Raw genomic sequence first — 18,191 nt, 5'->3', positions numbered from 1 at the left:
CAGCCCACATGGATACGACGCTAAAAATAACCACTCTGGTTTTGCCCTTCAAAACATAACTTATTACATTTAACAATACATTGCAAACTAAGAACATTGTGATCTGTCCTAAGATGTTCAAATAAAAGGTTTAATAGACAGAAGAAGTAATCAGAAAAAAGGAACTTCTAAAAAACAAATGTTGTCCTTGAATTGTAATATAACAAGCAATATATATGTACAAAAAAACAAACAAACAATAAAATCCTTTCATCTTCAGTATCACCGTAATAACTTAAAAACTAAATTTTTTCATCATGGAAATCATTAAACTTACCTGTTTCCATAGATAAAAACAATTTGCCTTAATGCAACTGTGCATGGGAGGAATCTCTTCAGGTTAACCAAATGACTCAGTGAAACTTTGTGTCACATGTTCAGTTAGAAAAAAAAAAAAATGCAATAGATATTCAAGATCTGAGACTCATTGTCCCCTCAAAAAATGGATCAATGCAACCTGTGTGTTGAAACAAGAAATTGCAGATAGGGAAAATTGCAGTTGCTAACATTAAAAAGCCAACCTGTTACCCATTTTATTTAACTAACGTAGTTCTGAATGACAGTGACATTTAGTAAAGCCCACCTATGCTCCCAATTTAGACTCCCTGATTGATCTTAAATACCACCCACAGCTACCAGTTTCAAACCAGTGGGCAGGTGTGATAGACATGGAGGGTAACCAACTTGACAGAGGCTTACTCGAGTTGCTTTAGTCTTCCTGCCTTGACTCAGACGAGCATATGCCCCCGGCCACATGAAACATTTGTCTGCCTGTGGCTTTACAGTGTCCTACCCGCAGCCTTTAAAGAGGAAACTGATTCATAACTCAAAATGCAGGGTCTGTGAATGAAGCATGATTTAATCACGATTTAATGTCACGTTAAGGGAAACCAAGGTTGGCCATACTTTAGACTTTTTTGTCTGTAAATTTGTATTTTCCCAATGTTACTTCAGACCCTCACAAGTCTTCCCTTTATAGCACTTTTTAAGAAATAAGTGAGTGTTATTTATTATTTCAGAAGTCTCATTTATTCTCATTTATTTAATAACTTTTAAATTGTGTTTTGATGAAATATATGTTTTGCAAGTCCTTATGGTTAAATATTGGTTGACTCCAGTGCACAGTGTCTCGTGCAGGATAACTGGAATGAGCTTTAGTTTCTGTTTGTTTTGCAGGTAGGTTGCGTCCTCAGGGCACGTAGTGTTTCTCGTCTCTCCTTTGCTAAGATTATTGGGAAGACCTCTCCAGAAAACTCCTCCCTCAGATCAATTCAGAGACAAATGTCTCAGCATGTTCTGCCTGCATGGTATGCACTATGTTCGCGTGTGTCTCTTAGTGTGGTTGACTGGGGTAGTGCAGACAGACACTTGAGTCTCACTTTGACCTGTCTGTATGGCAGACTGCACACAAATATCTTGGATTCAGCTAGCGGTTGCTGTAGCAATTCTCACTGTGGGTCTGTCCTCAGGGATAGTAGTCTAATTAAGGATTACATTCAAACACATGCCATTTAATGTTCTGGTTTGGTGGTTAAATATAGAAGAATCCTAAATAAAATTAACACAATGAACTAACCTCATGAAAAACTTTTGGTGTATTTTTTAAAAAAGACAGCATGACTGCATAATAATAAAATAAAAAAAAAAAATAAAAAAAAAATAGGGTGTTGCAATGTATGTTAGTCAGCTCAGAAAGACCACACACAATACAGGGTGTTCAGAACAGTCAGACAGCTCTCCCTACTGTTGAATCTTCTCAACTACAACAAGCTGTTACAAGCTTCATGCCATTATTAACACAATATTGCATCACAACACAAGTCAATCATACAATTCATACAATAATATATGTAAAAACAGGATATTTTTTAAACAACTATTTATTAAAAATTCTACATCACATAACATATGAAGTAATATGCATTTCCCTATACACAAAAATGATACATTCAAATAAATAAAGTATACAATAAACATATTTACATGTTAGGCAATTACTTATATTGCATTACTCTATATCATAATATCATTGTCATCAATGAACACATTTCTGGGCTGTAGGTCATTATTCACAGACATCACAAGGTAGTGAAAAATGTCTTTAGAAGTAGCTCATCATGTCTTTTATGATGCAAACTATACATCTTTATTACCAAAATAAATATTTGAGGGAATCTGAATCACATTAGAAAGAGCACTTGGGTTTCCTCTGATTCCCCCACAACATCATTTCATCACTTGTTCATTACAGCACAGAAGAATTTAACAAACCTCCTCTTCATACTCTGTAATAAACAAACATGGGATTATGGACTGTAAGCCTGACAATCATCTAAAACTGTAATGCTTTATTATCATTTAAGAAAAAATGACGTGTGAAATTCAAGGAATGTGTATTTTGTGCAACACAGTGCAGTGACATCTTGACATTATACAAACAGATGTTTTGCTATTACCACATACACACCGATACAGGCCTAATGTATGTTTTGATGCACTGAAACTCTTTTCAGCATACAGTAAACATACTATTTCTGTGTATTGCAGCTTTAAAAGCTTGGCTCACCATATTCTTAGTTGATAACTAGGCAAATTTGCAGTTCGTCATTTGACAACCAATGGAAACACCTGCTCACATCTGCATTTTAAAAAGCACCCAAAGATGAAGGTTTTCTGGCTGCATGTGAGGTCGTTGCAGTGTATCGGCAGGTACAAACAGCAGTAGAACAGTAGAACAGACTGCTGATGATGTATTGTGCCCACCCCAAGCATTTCTGTCAGGATGACCATGTCACAGGCCGTCCATCATGGCCAGAAGGTCATCTCCTTTGCTGCTGGCACTGGGAGATTGATCTCCAGACTCTGTAAACTCTCCCATGATCTTGGCCAGCTCAGCATTGGCTTGTTGGTCCTGAAAGACAGTGTTATCCACCAATCACAGTGCCAGAGACTTACACCTCATTACAGTAAATCCTGTTAGATTGGCAAAGCTCCACATCTCTGAGGGCTGCATAACCTTAAGCCTATCACTGAGATAAGCAAAATTTGGAGTCCAGTCATGGGGATTCCTCATGAAGGGTAAATGGCAACCCACTAGTTGTGATATGCTGGGCCAGGGCAGTCTGCAAGGTTATAGTCATGAACTGCCAACCCAAGACAAACTTTTTAGATGTGATATAAAAACCAGTGGGCACAAAATCTACACTAGTGCATATCATTACAAGTTCTGGTGCTGAGCTGAAAGCACAGCGTTGTGAAAGTGAGTTTATTTTGTCTTCCTTTCTTTCTGGTTTCTTTCTCATTTATTTGGGAAGGTGGTCCGTGGAAATTTTTTTAACACTTGAAAGTGGGCCTGAAGCTATGAAAGTCACAGGCAAAACAATGCCTTGTGGTTTAAACAGCATGGCAACTTCAAGGTTAGACTTCCAAAGTCTTGTAGTCTGCACCTGCCATTAGATGACAGATGTATGGGCACACTTCTGACACTAAATGTGCAGTTCAGATTTTCATTACACAAATACTGGACACCTAATTATTTCCTACTGAAAGAAACACTATGTGGGAAGAGATAACAAAGTTTTACCTTTGTCGCTTGGATTTTTATGACGCCATACGAAAGCTCATCTGGTCTTGATATTAATGCCTCTCTGCAACAAAAAACAATCACAATGTTAGTTAGTAGTTAAAGTGCAATGGGATTTTTATTGTAATTAGGGGAAAATTAGTCATTTCATTTGACCGTTTGCCCACCACCCACCCTTGAAAAACACTCTAGCGTGACAGAACATAAACACTCACTCTTCTTCTTCATCAGTGGCAAAGAGGTTGACTCGGAAGCTGCTGTCTGCATTTCCTGGTTTTTGAACTTCTAATCCTCCCATTAACTTGGCCAACAGATTCAACTCCTCTTTGGCCAAAGGGTTGGGAGCAGTGTTGACCTGTTGACACACAACTGCTTGTTTACTTCTGTGTAGTCTTGTTGTACCTGTTGTTTACAAAATCCTGCAACTGACGATCACACAGTACAGAATGGCTCTGGACCAGGGCCATTTCACCATGTCATGTACTGTGGACTCCGTAAAGAGCCTTCAACATTTACCTTGTGCACACGAAGTTAACACACATTTTATCTATGAATGAAATAATTAATTTTTAGCACCTTAGTGTGCTGAGCAGAATTTTTAGATGTGCCTGACATATGGGTTTCCACCGGACGGCTCACACTGTACCTGAATGACGGGATAAAAAAAGAGAGAATGAAAACACTTATGATCATACAACACAGTGCCAAAAAGGTGACCTGCACTGGACATTACTTATGTTCTATTTACAGCGTACTGTTCTTTAAAATATCAGACTTACTGACCTGCTATCACTGCATAAAGTAAGATAACTAAATCAAAAGCTAATGGGCTTTTCTGATTCAGTTTTGCAGAAATCTGTCTAGTCGAGTAGATGTGATCTAATAAAGTAAAAATTTAATCCTCTATGGGTTGTCCACACTGTAATGTCATATGACAGCAAAACACATAATTAGAACTCAGAGGAACTCATCAGACCTCTTGGATGACACGACAACATTAAGTTCAGTTGCTTCTGACCTAATATTTCTAAATATCTCATGATATCGATAACACAAAATCTTCATCAGTCCACTACCATTCCATACATACAGCTCCACCAAGTCATGGTTATGTACATCTTTTGTCAGTGTCTTACATGTTCGTGCCTAATTTGGTGACCCTGTCACCAAATATCTCGAAAGATCCCTCCCGCAGAGCAGCAGTATAGTTTCCTCCGTTAGTAAACTGCAGTCTGGTCACCTCTTCACCAGTACATCTAAACATCCTGAAATTACCAGATATAAAAACAGAACTTGTTATGGACAAGGATGTTACCATTTTGAGCCACAGCAATTTCTTTTGAATTTCATTTTCATGTAGTTAAAGCAGTCCCCTTAAGTGGAACACCACAACTTCTGTTATAGCTCAGATGTTCTACAGGTGATCTCATTTCGTCATTGTATTAAATGTTTAACTATGCACGTACAATCCTTAAGTAGTTCAATCCCAGCTACGCATACAACCATCTAAAATTAGAATGTAAACGCTCGTTCAACAAGACCTCTGTAATGCAATTAGCCACAGATAGGCCTGCTTAACTTAAGATTACAGTGTCTGGCTGAAGAAAAAAAAAGGCAAAGATCAAATATCACTGAAGAAACAAAGGTACATGTTAATATTCAGGCCACTTGTTTAATCCTGGTTATCATCATCATGTTTTAGAGTGAAGACTGTTTGGGTCCTGAGTGAAAACAGCCGCATACTGTGGTACCTTATCAAACCAGGGACTTGTGTTCCATGAGGTACTGGACCACTAGTGGGAAGCACAAAGCGGCCATTGGAGTTCTGCACTTTGTCCTTAAGGAAAATAGATACCTGGCATAGAGGAAAACAGAGAAAGAGAGAGAGTTGTATGGAAAATAATACACAATACAAAAGATATATAATATATACATAATATCATCTGGTTAATTCTCTCCCCTTGATACAAACTTAGCGAAACAATGGACTTACTCTTATGTGCATGTCTTGAAAGAAGATAAGGAGAGTTTGTCTGATCAGCTGGAAGTCCCCACTAGACAAGGGTGCATACATCTGAAATAATAATGATAATAAGAATAATAATAATAAATATATAAACAACTTAAACCAGCCATGTTAAAAAAATAAAAACGCAGCAAACAATAAAATGGAAATAGGATTTTAATATAGAAAGATCTGCACACTACAGAGAACTCTGACAAGTCACATGTAATGAGAGAAATGAGACATGTCATACCTCTATGAGCTGTTGGTACGTCTCATCGACCTGGCTGAGAATGCTGGGAGTGTCTTTCACAAAGTCCTTGATTGCATCCATGTGGTTGAATGAGACGAGGAGGATGTCCTTAGGTCGGGGACAGAGAAGCACCTGGTACTTGAAAGCCATGGTCATCAAGTCATATAGCTGTGAAGTGGGACACATATGAATGGCTTGACTGACTCATTTATGAAAATAAAAAGAATGTTACTGTGGAATAATTAACAGCAGAGGGAGCCACACTTAGCAATATATAAAGTATAAGCTATGAATTGCTCCATTCTTGAGAATTACTCAAGGGAGCAAAACCATATTATCTAGTTCTTATTATATATCTTGTTATATGAATATAAAACATTGTATGTGTAGATTTATTTAATGTAAATCGTACACATGCTCAACTCTGAAATACTATACTGAAGAGGCTGCAAAACAAACTGGCATCACTGTGTAGTTCATGAGAGAATATGATTAGTGGAAAAAAAAAAGAAAAGATCAATTGAACACATTCAGGACGCAACAGAATGTACAGCTACACAGGAGGGCTACATCCTTACGTATGACAACATACCTTGTCCATGCTAGCTTGATTGAGTCTCATTATAGAAGCGTGGGCCAGCCTGTCGAACACAGTCCGAAGGGCCTTTTTGGAATAAAGCTCCTGTGGCTTGAAAAGCTCTTCTAGGAACTTTTTATTGAACATGGTGGTGATGATGTCATTCATAACTAATCATGCAAACAGTACAGACAGAAAAGACCACAAAGAGTTAAATGTGTGAAGTTAAAGTTACACAAATGCACTTCCCATACTGTAGGCTCAGAAGCAGGCAGATGAGTTCTCTATACTACATGTACCATTTCATCCAAAGCCGAACCCAACGGCCCTAAGAAAGCAGCATCATGGAAAACCATCAGCAGGACAACAGAACATTTTTTGTATTTGAACTCCTCTCAAGAAATGTTTTATTTGCTACGGTTATTTCTTCCAATAACTGTTTCAGTTGACAGAAGTGGTAAATATCATTGCTGCGACTGTCAAAAGTAACTTCACCTTCCAAACATTTCACAAGCTTTATATTGGCTCAAGAGTGTGGTAAAAGAACTTGCTCAACAAAACGAGTCTAGGTAGCATTTTCTGCCACTTATCATCAAGAAAGTCAAAGTTCAACTACAAAAAAAGGAGTTGTGAAAAATGAAATACTGCTCTCAAAAGCAGAGACATAAAGTGTGCGGACCTCAGACAAGCTTTTTTGATATATGCAGAAAAACAAACGCAATGCACTTGTTTTTTGAGGTAAATGCAGCAATTATTTTGTTGCATAGTGTGCCTTGTATCATATATGGCATATTGGCCTGCTTGGTAGATTGTAATCTTAAATATGATTACTAGAATTTTCTGGATATTGATGAAACTACTCCAATCATTTAAAGGGACCATACAAAGACGGAGCTTATAACCAGTAAAGTTTTCGGCCAGAAACATTTGAGTGACTCAACCACTTACACAATGAACCTGGATGCTGAGACAATCGCAACAGTGCTTACATATGAGCTGTCATCAGTTGCTTATTTATGGAGTCCTACTGTTTATTCAGCATGCTGATTCAGTCTAGGCCAAAGCAAAGAGCTTCTAATGCATCATTGAATGGTTATAGTAATACCTCTCCTTCTGTCCTCGTCTATCCAGCCAGCTAATATGGAAACTTAGTGAATTAAAAAGGAGATAGATAAATGAAATGATGTTTCAAAGATCAGATTGATGAATGACATGGCAAGACTTGACCAAAATCGTTGTAAGCTAAATTCCCCTCCCTTTCCCTCACTGCATGTGTGTATACAAATGTTTCTTCTACAGCAATTTTGTTTGGTTGGTAGTCTTGAGCCCTTTTCACTTTTTATTGACAATGGAGTATTGGGAATAACAAACTGAAATTTGCTCTGACTTTATCAAAACATGTGGATTAACAAAAAACAAGTTGACTTACCAATGTTAACTCTTGATTGGCCTTTATAAAGATATTTTTTTTTACGAATCACTAAAACTTAGTATAAACAGATTATCAATTTGCTAAACAGCAAACGGACAAACCGACAATAGTGAATGTGCAACCATCGTAGTGAAACATGACCGTTTAACTACTACAGGGTGACATCTGTATTGTAATCAGGATAGCTGCTAAGCTAGCTACCTTTCTTAGCTTTGTCAGCAGGGATGTTCTGAGCCCGAAGCCGCTGGTCCAGAATGTACAGCATTTCCCCGCCGAGGTTGATAAATAGCAAGGGCAGAGTTCTTGAAGACATGATGGTATCTGGACGGCTAAATCTCTCCAGAAAACGTATGCAGCCAGCGAATGTAGCTAGCTCAAATGCTTACCAATGGGACGGGGGTCTGTCTGTTTGCTAAAGCCTCTTTCGGTTGCCTGGCCACGACGCAAACAGCCAATCAGAGTGCGGTACGTCTTGACGTTCAAGGAAGAGGAACGGTCATGTCCGAATGAAAAACTTCAATTTTAACCCGACCTGGTCACAAAAAATAATGCATCTGGTTTAATTTTCTTCCTGTAACATGTTTTCACCACTACAATCGTCTGAAAATCCCTCCAATGGGGGAAAAAAAAAAATCAGAAAAGGAAAATGTTTTTTGGTTGAAATTTCTTGTCATCTCATTTTCCCAGGTCCAATTAATAGGATTTAGGGGGATATAATATGACTGGCATAAATGGCATATCATATTCAGAATAACATTTTTATCTTTGGATAATTATCCAACTCTTTAAACAATTTTTGTTACCTCAGAATGAGGAGGAAGCACAATTATGCACAGCCATGGTTCTACAGCAGCCCAGAATGGACAAACCAGACACTGGCACTAGACAGGGGCTTCGGCCACCATAGGCTCTACTACATGTTTGAAAGGGAAGGATGAGGTGAGCAGTATTTACTGACTACCTCACCAGCAGATGACACTGAATCCTGCACTCCAGGCCTTTAAATTGCTCTGTAATTCCATACATTTAAAAAATTAACAATTTTATTTTAATGAAAATCCATCCATCCAACCATTTTCTATACCCGCTTTATTCGTGAAAGGTCTTGGGGGAGCTGGAGCCTATCCCAGCTGGGCTACACCCTGGACTGGTTGGCAGTCAATTGCAGATTTTATTGAAAATGATATACAAAATAGTTCATGCTTCAGTATCTTGTATTGTTCTGAGTGATTAAACATTGCAGTTTATTTACAATAATGCAGATGAGTGCTAGCACTTTGCCACACAGTTACACAAATATAAGGCTACTGATAAAATTACATTTGATACACTGAACTGCATAATTCATTAGCTGTTTCTCCTTTTTTGTCTCTATGAAAGCTATGCCTGCTACAGGGAAAAACAAATTATCCCCAACAAAGGATTGTTATGGTGAAATATCTCCATTCCTGATACGGACTTCTCGCGCCATCCTGCAAGTCTCACAAAGTCCGCAGAAAAAGGTCATCAAGGCATCATTGATTATTGTTCCCTGTGGTTAAAAGATTGCAACAAAATCACAACATGGAAAACAAACCATCTATGAAGAAATGTGCTTCAGTTGAGGTTTCTTGGTTTCTCAATTGCAGGGAACACCCAACATTTCCTATGTTCATGAAATATCTCTTTCATAAGAGCCAAAACATGCAGGTCAGTTATCCTGTGTCAGACTCATAGCACCTCCTACAAACTGTGCAAAGGTCTCCCAACAGAATTTTGGAACGTTAAATAAATATATGAGTAACCTACCTGAATACCATAGGTCAGTCTCATATGAGTCCTCATTGCTGCTATGCCTCCTGGCAAACATCCCAAGCAGCAGTTTTCTCCATACTTATTTGCTGTGTAGCAGCTCAGTGCAATTGGACAGAGGCAACCAATAGCACCTGCACAACAGAAGTGTTTCATGCCAGCATGAAAAGTATGCCTGAGGGTGTCTTTGGTGTATGGACATAACTGAATGATGTCAAATGTAATCGTCTTGAATGATACTTACAGACAAACAAGTCACTGCAGCATGAGCAAAGGCCTGTGCTCCACTCTCCTGTTTGGACATTTGTGCCATAGCCGCCTGCACCTGGCTGATGGGTGACCACTGGGTTTGACATTTTGGATTACCGGATCTGCTTGTTGTTTATTTAGGTGCCTAGTTAGAAACACATTCGACTGTTAGCACTGGAGTAGAATAAAACATCAATCCTTCCATGTGCTACAATTGTTTTCACATTTTGTCATGTGTATTTCCTGAGTACGAAATGTCATAATTTGATGTTATACCTCGGTGGGATAAGTGAAGCTATTATAATGCTTTCTATTGAAAAGCAACTCTAAAACACAAAATGTGCCATTCATACAGATCAATAACTTCTGAAATCTGCCTGCAAAGCACATAATCAAACTTTTCATGGACTTAACTCAGACTCAACATGAAAAACTGTATACCATATATTCCAATCTGGACTTTTTCCCCTTTAGAGTTGGGTGGACAGTACTACATCATATGACATACTACTGACATACAAAAGTGAGTTACTGGGACACAGACTTGTAAATGTCACCAAAGATGGACAGAGAATATAAAAGGGGCATAAGCCTGCCAGAACCAGCAAGTCCCTCTTAACTTATGTATAATACTGTTCAAGTCCTATTCAAGTGCTGTAGTATTATTTTTCAATTAGAATAATGAGTGAAGTTTTGGTAGTTTCAACCACAAAATAGACACAATCGCAAAACTGGGCTCTGCTACTGCTTGCAGTATTCATCTGTCGTTAAACGAGCTTTGAGATGTTTGCGCAAGTTTGAGACATTTTGTGGTCTGAACTGAGATCAGCGGAACTGAACTGTGGAGAGGCTCATCCGGCCGTGTTTCTCATTAATATCAGTTTTCAGTTTTGGTAATTACTCTGGTTGTTAAACGTCTCTATCGCTTTTGCCAAAAGCAGATCGTAAAGTGATGTGCGCCGTGGTGGTAAATAATGCCAAAATCACATGAGCGCCTTTTTGCCTCCTTGAATATTATTCTTGCACAGATAATCAAAGACACGTAAAAAATATACGAAAATTTAGAAAAAGAAAGACGACGGCATCGAAAATATCAAAAATAACACTGAGTTGAATTGGAGTTTATAGTGGCTAAGATCAAGAGCTTACCAGTATTTGTCCTCCCTAGCTGCCTGTGGGATGATAGATGGTGTTTGGCTAATTGTATTTAGAAAGAGCCATTTCAAGGAAGCGCAAGCGGTATGTCTCACTTGAGGAAGTGGTACACTTCTTCAAAGCTATGCGTAATTACGCACGCTTGGATAGTTAAATTAAGTCATATGCCGCAAAGCACTTGGCTCTTGCATAAGTATATGTCGCAGACATCTCTAGTTTTGTATACACCGAACTGGCCAACTCTAAACCTGCACCTTCATCCAGAAACTTTCTAACAAGCCTCCTGAAAGAAGCTCCTGAAACACGTGGCGCGAGCAGAAATGTGCTTCTATTTGTTCTCGCTAAAGATGATTGAAGCAGACAGGAAACAAGTCCACACACCTCTCTCTGGAAAGTTGAATAATGAATTAGCCTGCTTCAGTCAGGGGTGTCTTAACGCTCTAATGACTGACATCAGACCACCAGCACAATGCGACGTAGTTTATAAAGCGAACATGTCCCGAGAGGGATGGAGGTCGAAGTGACTTTGACCCAGGAGACCAGAGATGATGTCCCGTGTTAAAGGAGTCAACCACCTAAATTTAGTGCATAAACTAAACTAAACTGGGGTTTTGAGTCAAGCACTTCGTGACAGGAATGCTTTGTTCGTCTGTCACAGACACCAAATTGTACCTCAGCTGTCTGGATGAAAAGCACAAGGGGGTGACAAAGGGTCTGTATGGAACGAGCTGGGGGAGTAGGTGTTGGAGCAGGGGAAGCTCTCAGCCATCGTACAGCTGAGACAGTTATGCTTCACTCATATTTTAAAAAGTTGCTTTATTGCAAGCGTTTAAATGTAGCTTGGACTAATTGCAATTTCATCAATAGTAAACAATGAATTCATTTGATGGAAAAATGCAGCCAACCAACAAAGTGACGGAGACAAGGCTGACAATGCTAAGAAGTTTGTTGCATCTACAGTTATTGTATGGATGATTGTGACATCAGCGTATGCATGGAAATTATGGTAAAAAGTGCTCTGACCCAATTGTTTATAACACTGCTGTAGTGACACAAGGTGGGCAAGCACAGCAAATGTATTAGCAGCTTTCAATAGCTACCTCCAAGCATCAAAACATGTAGGCTACGTAACCTGCTGAAAGTCTGCTGAAAGCAGTGATCTAATGTGACCGAACTGGTCTGAACAACAGAGCAATGAAGGAATTCCATAGTGTTTAAACACAGCACAATGAACAGAGTGTTAAAAAGTCTGTGCACAAAATGTGAATGGTCATGCTATGAGCATGCATGTAGCTTTTTACAAATGGCCTTAAAAATAAACCTGAATTATTATGATTTATTAATCTGAAGCATGAAAGAGAAGTGAATGAACAACTAAAATTCAAACTATGAATGATTTGAGAGCAGTATCAGCACAACTAAATTAATAGTGAATTTAGTTAATCTGCTACGAGTCGGGAAAAAAGATGTCACACTTACCAGAAGAGTTTGTCAGTCTGCACACCTCCTGATCAAACTGACAAGATGCATACCACACAGGAAGCTGTGACAAGCTTGGGCTGTAAAATACTGGCTTGCCGACATACGACTAATTCTGAGGATGACAAAGATCTGTTGTTCTACAAAGACAAACTCAGGCCATTAATGAGAACTGCTACTTTGCTTTGAGGTCGGTGGTGGGTATCATGACAGCAGCAGATCGCTACGGCATAAATCTGTAAGGAGGCTTCAATTTCAGTTATTTCCAATCTCACTTTAGATTAGCACAGTTAAGACAGGCTTCACATAGTTGTCAGCAAACACCACACTGCCACAGAACAGCCACAAATGCATCATGTACCATTTTCCATTTTGTCATAAAGCTTGATACGGCTTTTTATCAACCAAATGCACTTCGTCACCAGTGCAGTTTGCAGAAGGGATGGGTTTACTAAAGGTCTGAAGATCTGAAGCTGAAAACACAAAATATTCATATGAATATCTGTTAGATTCACACATGGCTGTGTTTGATAGTCTTCAGAGAATTAGGTGTTAAATAACTTGCAAGATGGTAGAGTCCACATATACAGGGCAGTCAGAGAGTGATAGTCGCTGGATATGATATTAAATGATTAAGCAGATTATTATTGAGGCCACAGTTTGAGATGATGCTTGATCATAATGCAGGAAGAACCTTTTTTTTGTAAAATAAGATAACTGTTATCAACACCATTCTCGCTATCGACAAAACTGTAGCATCATAAGCTCCTCAAATGTCTCATGACAACAACTGTCTTTTAAAAGCACTCATCCAAAAGACTTTTGGCATAAAGCCAAACACCACTCACAGTGTAGTATCAACATTTGCTCTTGAAGACACTGAGTGTTGGCATGATGTGAACTTACAGATTCTGCACTGCGGAAAAAAAAATGCAAAAACAGTATGGAAAGAGTGAGAATTTGGGGAAATTTCTAACTTTATGTTTCACTAGACTTAAATGATAAAACAACAGGACTTTTGCCTTTGACAGTCAAGGGAATAATATCACTGGACAGATCTGACATGGTTGATCTGACAGATCTGACATGGTTGATCTGACAGATCTGACATGGTGCAACATGGTTGGTGGGTTCAACACACAGACAGCAGTGCAGCAGCCGTTTTTCAGTCAGAAATTCTTCTACATTATAGACTGTAGTGGACACTTCAGAAGTTTGCGTAGTCATTAAACACATCTAACTAACAGTCACATTTTTCAGTTCAAATAATTTACAAAGTATATTTAAATCAAACTTTCTGGGACATTTTATTTCTATTAAATTCTGACACCAACTTGAAAGCAAAAGCAAACAATGTTGCATGATGAATCCACATGCCAAATCAAACCACATTTGAAGGTGTAAAAGTAAAGATGCAGCTTAAGACAACTATTTAGAATAAATTGTAGCAATATACAGTACATTGTATTTTATTGGCTCAAAGCAGTTCCTCTCTTGGCCGCCTCGGCGTCTGTGGAGGCTAAACTTTGCTTTGTGTTCAGTCTCTGCTCGGCTTTCAGCTTCTGCACTTCCTTAAAGACCTGTGAAGACACAAACACAACCAAGTGTCAGTGGAGGTGCAAAAATCACACCTTGAGTGCATCAGTTAGATGAGCGTACACATCAACCTACATAAACCTCTCGGACACAATGTGCACTGTTGTTTCAACAGTTGTGTAAAAGGTTTAAGGTTGTAAAATAGGAATCTCCAATTGATACTAATATTATACACTGCTGATATGCACTATCCATTATCAGACACAGAAAAAAAGGGTAAACAGAATAATGGGGTCCTTTGTTATTTACCCTGATGCAGAAGGCCTTCTTGACCTGCCAGCGACGGGTGAGCCGTCTGTGGTACTCTGGAGGGAAAGTGTACTTTATGCCCAGCTGCTCGCACACTTTCTCAAAGGAGTCATAGTTAACCAACCTAAGACGTTTCAAGATCTTTTTCCTTTGGTCTATGGCCATGAGCATCCGCCTCTTGTTGGCTTTATCCTGGAATGAAATAAGATAAAAGAATGGTGATGGACTACATATGTGATTCAACCATGCTGAAGTGAGAGGACATGATGACAGCAAGTGAAACCCGGTTTATGCACTACACGGCTTATGAGGAGATGATTAATTGCAAGTGCAACAAACAAACAGTTCAACAGCATCTGTGTTCAGCCTTATCTATGCCAATTACAGCTAAAATGTTCGATGTATGATGTAATATGGAAATTTCCGACCATGACTGTGCTACGCATGTTCTTATTTCATGTGGGTGAGTACACAGGATATCCTGTAGCACACGCATGCCTCACACCAGAGGAGGCAGAAGGGAAATGCGGAGAGACGTATTCATACGCGAAAGGTTGAGTGTTGCAAGTCAACTGTCCCATGATATGATATGTCATCTAAGATTTTTAAATTAAACCTGTCCAGAGAACAGTGAGGCAGCTTGTGGGGGAGAAAAATGAAGCAAAAATGATGTCTATTCTGCTCTGTTCACTCACCTTGTTATGATTTTGCAAGTGCTCCTGGTAGTTTCGGATTCTTGCAGTCAAAACAGCCACTGAAAGAAAACATTAAAAGGGGGATTGACTCATCATACAGTTAAAATGCTATCTATGCTATGTATCTTTGGATTTTAGTGGAAATGCTTTTTGCACCATTGAAGGGAGACAACTCACCCTTGACTTCCACTGAGCTGCGGTCATTCTTGTCCTTTTGGACTTTTGCAATCAGCTGTTCCTTTTTCAGCTGTAACTTTTCAGTCTGAAGACATGAACACAGACTGTTAAACTACCTGATTATGAAGAGACATTCTCCCAGAGGCATGTCAGTGTACATTTCAAGAAACAAAGTCGTCATCATCAAAAATATTCGGGGGGGAAAAAGTGAACCAGTGAAGACACGAGAACTCACATGACTCGCTAACTCCAGCGAAAGAAGTCTTTTGACAACATCGTCAGTCCTATTGACAAAAAATACCCAAGTGTTAGGAGCGTAGATGACTTATCTAATAAATACGTGATTACAACTTTATAATGAATACAGAATGTAAGATGTGTCTTTTACTCTTTTAATGTAACTTATGGTGTACACAGTATGTGTGTTTACGTTTGAGCGAGGGGTACAGCTGTATAATCCAGCTTCAGCATTGCTGGTTGAAGATCACTGAGCTGGCCTTCATAGCCTGGAAGAGAAAAAAAAAACATTTGAATGAAAACCTAAATTTAAAAAAATGTCAAAACATGACAGTGCAGCCTCGTTACATACCGGTCTTCATTTTCTTTGCAGCCCGAGCATAATGTCTTATTGGTGGAACAGCAAAGCTTCCTGCAACTGAGGAGAGAGTGGAAAAGAATGTGTGAATGTGAGTGGACAGGATGGTGGAAATAACTGACAAAAAAGGGACGGCAGCTATCGCAGCTGTGACTGGCATTTGCTGGACACATAGCAAACTGGCTCAGCAGGTCAGTGGTCGCCAGTCATTACTGAAAGTGAAGCATATGGAAATTTCACGTCATGCTAAAGTCACAACAGAAATGAGTCAAGACATCTGTGACAGTTTCTACAAAAATGCATGTTGTGAATGCCACAAAGCCGGTTTGAATGTCAAGAATCTTGTAATAAGAAGCAAGAAATGCTTTCATCAGCTTTATACTCAAAAGAAAAACGAAGATGGCATCGCTGCTTAATGTCTTTTACGTGTTGTTAAAGTGACGAATCTGCACTTACACCGCATCTATTTGTGAAGTCAGGGTTCTTGTACAGTTTTAAGTTAAATTTAAGCCTTCAGATGACCTCTATGAGTATAACATTAAAACTTGATGTACGTATACTGAAACAATTACTTTGATTGAACATAAAAGAGACCATTTATGGAGTCCCAACCTATTCAACTTGAATGAATGATGTCTGCGCACCTACAGCACCTCAGCCATTCGTGTTGTTGCCAGTGACACGTAATCGCTCAATGTCAACTCTTGAGAAGTTGCGAGGGTGACAGAGGAAGTTTTGGGCATGCAGTGTCAAAAAATGCAGGTCCCGGCATAACCCTATTATTACTGTTACTACTAAATACTACTACTGAATACTGTTATTCGTACTGCTTTTCAGATGTCACGTGGGAATGCGGGATGATGATGCACAAACTCTGCAAATTTAAGATGCATGTTCTGAAGAACATATCTGGGTAATCTGGATAACATGGTTGCCCGCACACGCACACGACACTACTACACAACTACACAAACATCAAGTTGTGGTTTAGCAGCGAAACCTCTTCAACCCAAATCTTCACAAGTCCAGACGCCCTGCTTTAACTCTTTGAGTGAATATGACCTGGATGACTGAGAATCTCCACAGATATATTGGCACGTAGATGTTTTTTCTTTGTAAGTTTTGATCTCTCTTATCTCACGCGGAGCAGGTCAGGTGTGCAGCATAAGTTATCACAGTGATGTAGCCTTGTAAGAAGTGAATAAGAAGGAAATCATCTGAAGTTACTTCGCTGACACAGTCATCTCAAAAAAGAGAAGCGTATATGTAGCCAGACAGACACGAGGTGTCAATGCAACTTTATAGTGATACTGGAAGAATTAGTAGAAATTAGTCTACATATTATGCCTACTTTTGTAAATGTACACAAAATCAACTTCCAACCAACAAGTGTAAATGAAAGTACTACAATTGTGGGCTATCATTCTTGGTCTTTTTCAAGGATTCCATACAGAGCAGAAATGTTATTTTTGGTTATAAAAAAAAAAACCCTAATAAATTATTTATCATATTGATGGAGTATTTCGTTACATACTTACTCAGTTTACTGACGTTATACCGTACGTTCAAACCTTGATAAAAACTAAAAGTTGCAAAGTTGTTTGAAAAAAGGCTCACGATATTTAATTATTAATGAGCCAAAGTGATATTTTCAGATATTATTTAGCGTTTTCCATAACAGTGTTAGCTATTATGTAGCAGACTGTGATTCTCTTCTCCACCGCTGCAAACTCTGTCAACACTGCCCACTGCTGTTGGTGTTAGCTAACTAATGATGCTGTCAAAGCTGCGGACAGACGGGCAGAAGTGGGCGCTGTCAACATTTAACGTTACAATCAATTAGCCAGCTATTTTCTTTAACCACATCTGGTCAGCTTTCTCGGGTTATTCCCTCCGCGTACACTTACCACAGCCGACTCTCGGTCCTGATAACAAAGCGGAGCTGCATGTCCGAGGTGTCGCTAACAGAGCTGAGCACAGCGTGCCGCTTTCACGCAAAACACAAGCGGACGTCTTCAGAGCAGTTCGCAAAGGCAGCATTGTTTTTAGCATAGCCAACAATACAGAAAATAAATTGCCTTACAGTGGTGAGAACGTGACAGGTAGTTACACACGACCCCTACATGAGGCTCGCCATTTTGACAAGACCAAGCTAGATGAATGACGATGACGGGAAGTTATTTTTTTTCGGTTTCAAGGCTATGCTAACCAATCCCAGAACACATCGATGGGAAAAATGAAGGGATCGATTTCGCTTTCTGTGATGAAAAACAACGGCAAATCGAACTTGGGGTTCATTGTTGCACTACTATTTTC

General features: G+C 39.1%; 3 protein-coding genes across 4 annotated transcripts; all 3 read right to left on the bottom strand.

The window, feature by feature from the left end:
- Positions 1-1,901: 1,901 nt before the first annotated feature.
- oscp1b (organic solute carrier partner 1b) lies at positions 1,902-8,815 on the bottom strand. Its single transcript, XM_046398813.1, has 10 exons — positions 8,091-8,815; positions 6,473-6,627; positions 5,881-6,048; positions 5,616-5,696; positions 5,374-5,477; positions 4,759-4,887; positions 4,199-4,268; positions 3,838-3,977; positions 3,623-3,686; positions 1,902-2,950 (listed from the first exon to the last, which is right to left on the bottom strand). Exons 1-10 carry the CDS (start codon positions 8,200-8,202, stop codon positions 2,831-2,833), a joined length of 1,143 nt encoding a protein of 380 aa, XP_046254769.1. The 5' UTR covers positions 8,203-8,815; the 3' UTR covers positions 1,902-2,830.
- Positions 8,816-8,963: 148 nt separating this feature from the next.
- Positions 8,964-12,716, bottom strand: LOC124064392 (cornifelin homolog). 2 transcript variants are annotated; one of them, XM_046398816.1, is made up of 4 exons: positions 12,564-12,716; positions 9,925-10,074; positions 9,678-9,814; positions 8,964-9,420 (listed from the first exon to the last, which is right to left on the bottom strand). In XM_046398816.1, the coding sequence occupies exons 2-4, from the start codon at positions 10,034-10,036 to the stop codon at positions 9,316-9,318; spliced, it is 354 nt and encodes a 117-aa protein (XP_046254772.1). In that variant the 5' UTR covers positions 10,037-10,074; positions 12,564-12,716; the 3' UTR covers positions 8,964-9,315. The 2 variants fall into 2 exon arrangements, with proteins under 2 accessions (XP_046254772.1, XP_046254771.1); XM_046398815.1 differs by lacking the exon at positions 12,564-12,716 and adding an exon at positions 11,079-11,235.
- Positions 12,717-13,845: 1,129 nt separating this feature from the next.
- Positions 13,846-18,053, bottom strand: mrps15 (mitochondrial ribosomal protein S15). Its single transcript, XM_046398814.1, has 8 exons — positions 17,783-18,053; positions 15,870-15,935; positions 15,711-15,786; positions 15,516-15,564; positions 15,281-15,365; positions 15,104-15,162; positions 14,409-14,600; positions 13,846-14,143 (listed from the first exon to the last, which is right to left on the bottom strand). Exons 1-8 carry the CDS (start codon positions 17,925-17,927, stop codon positions 14,033-14,035), a joined length of 783 nt encoding a protein of 260 aa, XP_046254770.1. The 5' UTR covers positions 17,928-18,053; the 3' UTR covers positions 13,846-14,032.
- Between the last annotated feature and the right edge of the window lie 138 nt (positions 18,054-18,191).

This window comes from Scatophagus argus, chromosome 9, assembly GCF_020382885.2.
Source record: "Scatophagus argus isolate fScaArg1 chromosome 9, fScaArg1.pri, whole genome shotgun sequence".
NCBI classification, from domain to species: domain Eukaryota; kingdom Metazoa; phylum Chordata; class Actinopteri; family Scatophagidae; genus Scatophagus; species Scatophagus argus.
Note: the sequence above shows the minus strand (reverse complement) of the source record. Positions and strands in the feature narration are given on the sequence as shown.

Bases quoted from the DNA above. Each gene is read 5' to 3' on its own strand.
- oscp1b (XM_046398813.1), bottom strand. From the start codon at position 8,202: ATGTCTTCAAGAACTCTGCCCTTGCTATTTATCAACCTCGGCGGGGAA. The intron at 6,628-8,090 runs GTAGCTAGCTTA...TTGCATGATTAG, and splicing joins TGCTGACAAAGCTAAGAAAG to TTATGAATGACATCATCACC. The intron at 4,269-4,758 runs GTAAGACACTGA...CCCGTCATTCAG, and splicing joins ACCAAATTAGGCACGAACAT to GTACAGTGTGAGCCGTCCGG.
- LOC124064392 (XM_046398816.1), bottom strand. From the start codon at position 10,036: ATGTCAAACCCAGTGGTCACCCATCAGCCAGGTGCAGGCGGCTATGGC. The intron at 9,815-9,924 runs GTAAGTATCATT...TCTGTTGTGCAG, and splicing joins CTGCAGTGACTTGTTTGTCT to GTGCTATTGGTTGCCTCTGT. The intron at 9,421-9,677 runs GTAGGTTACTCA...TTTTAACCACAG, and splicing joins GACTGACCTATGGTATTCAG to GGAACAATAATCAATGATGC.
- mrps15 (XM_046398814.1), bottom strand. From the start codon at position 17,927: ATGCTAAAAACAATGCTGCCTTTGCGAACTGCTCTGAAGACGTCCGCT. The intron at 15,565-15,710 runs GTAAACACACAT...TTTTGTCAATAG, and splicing joins GCTGTACCCCTCGCTCAAAC to GACTGACGATGTTGTCAAAA. The intron at 14,601-15,103 runs GTGAGTGAACAG...ATTTCATTCCAG, and splicing joins ACTTGCAAAATCATAACAAG to GATAAAGCCAACAAGAGGCG.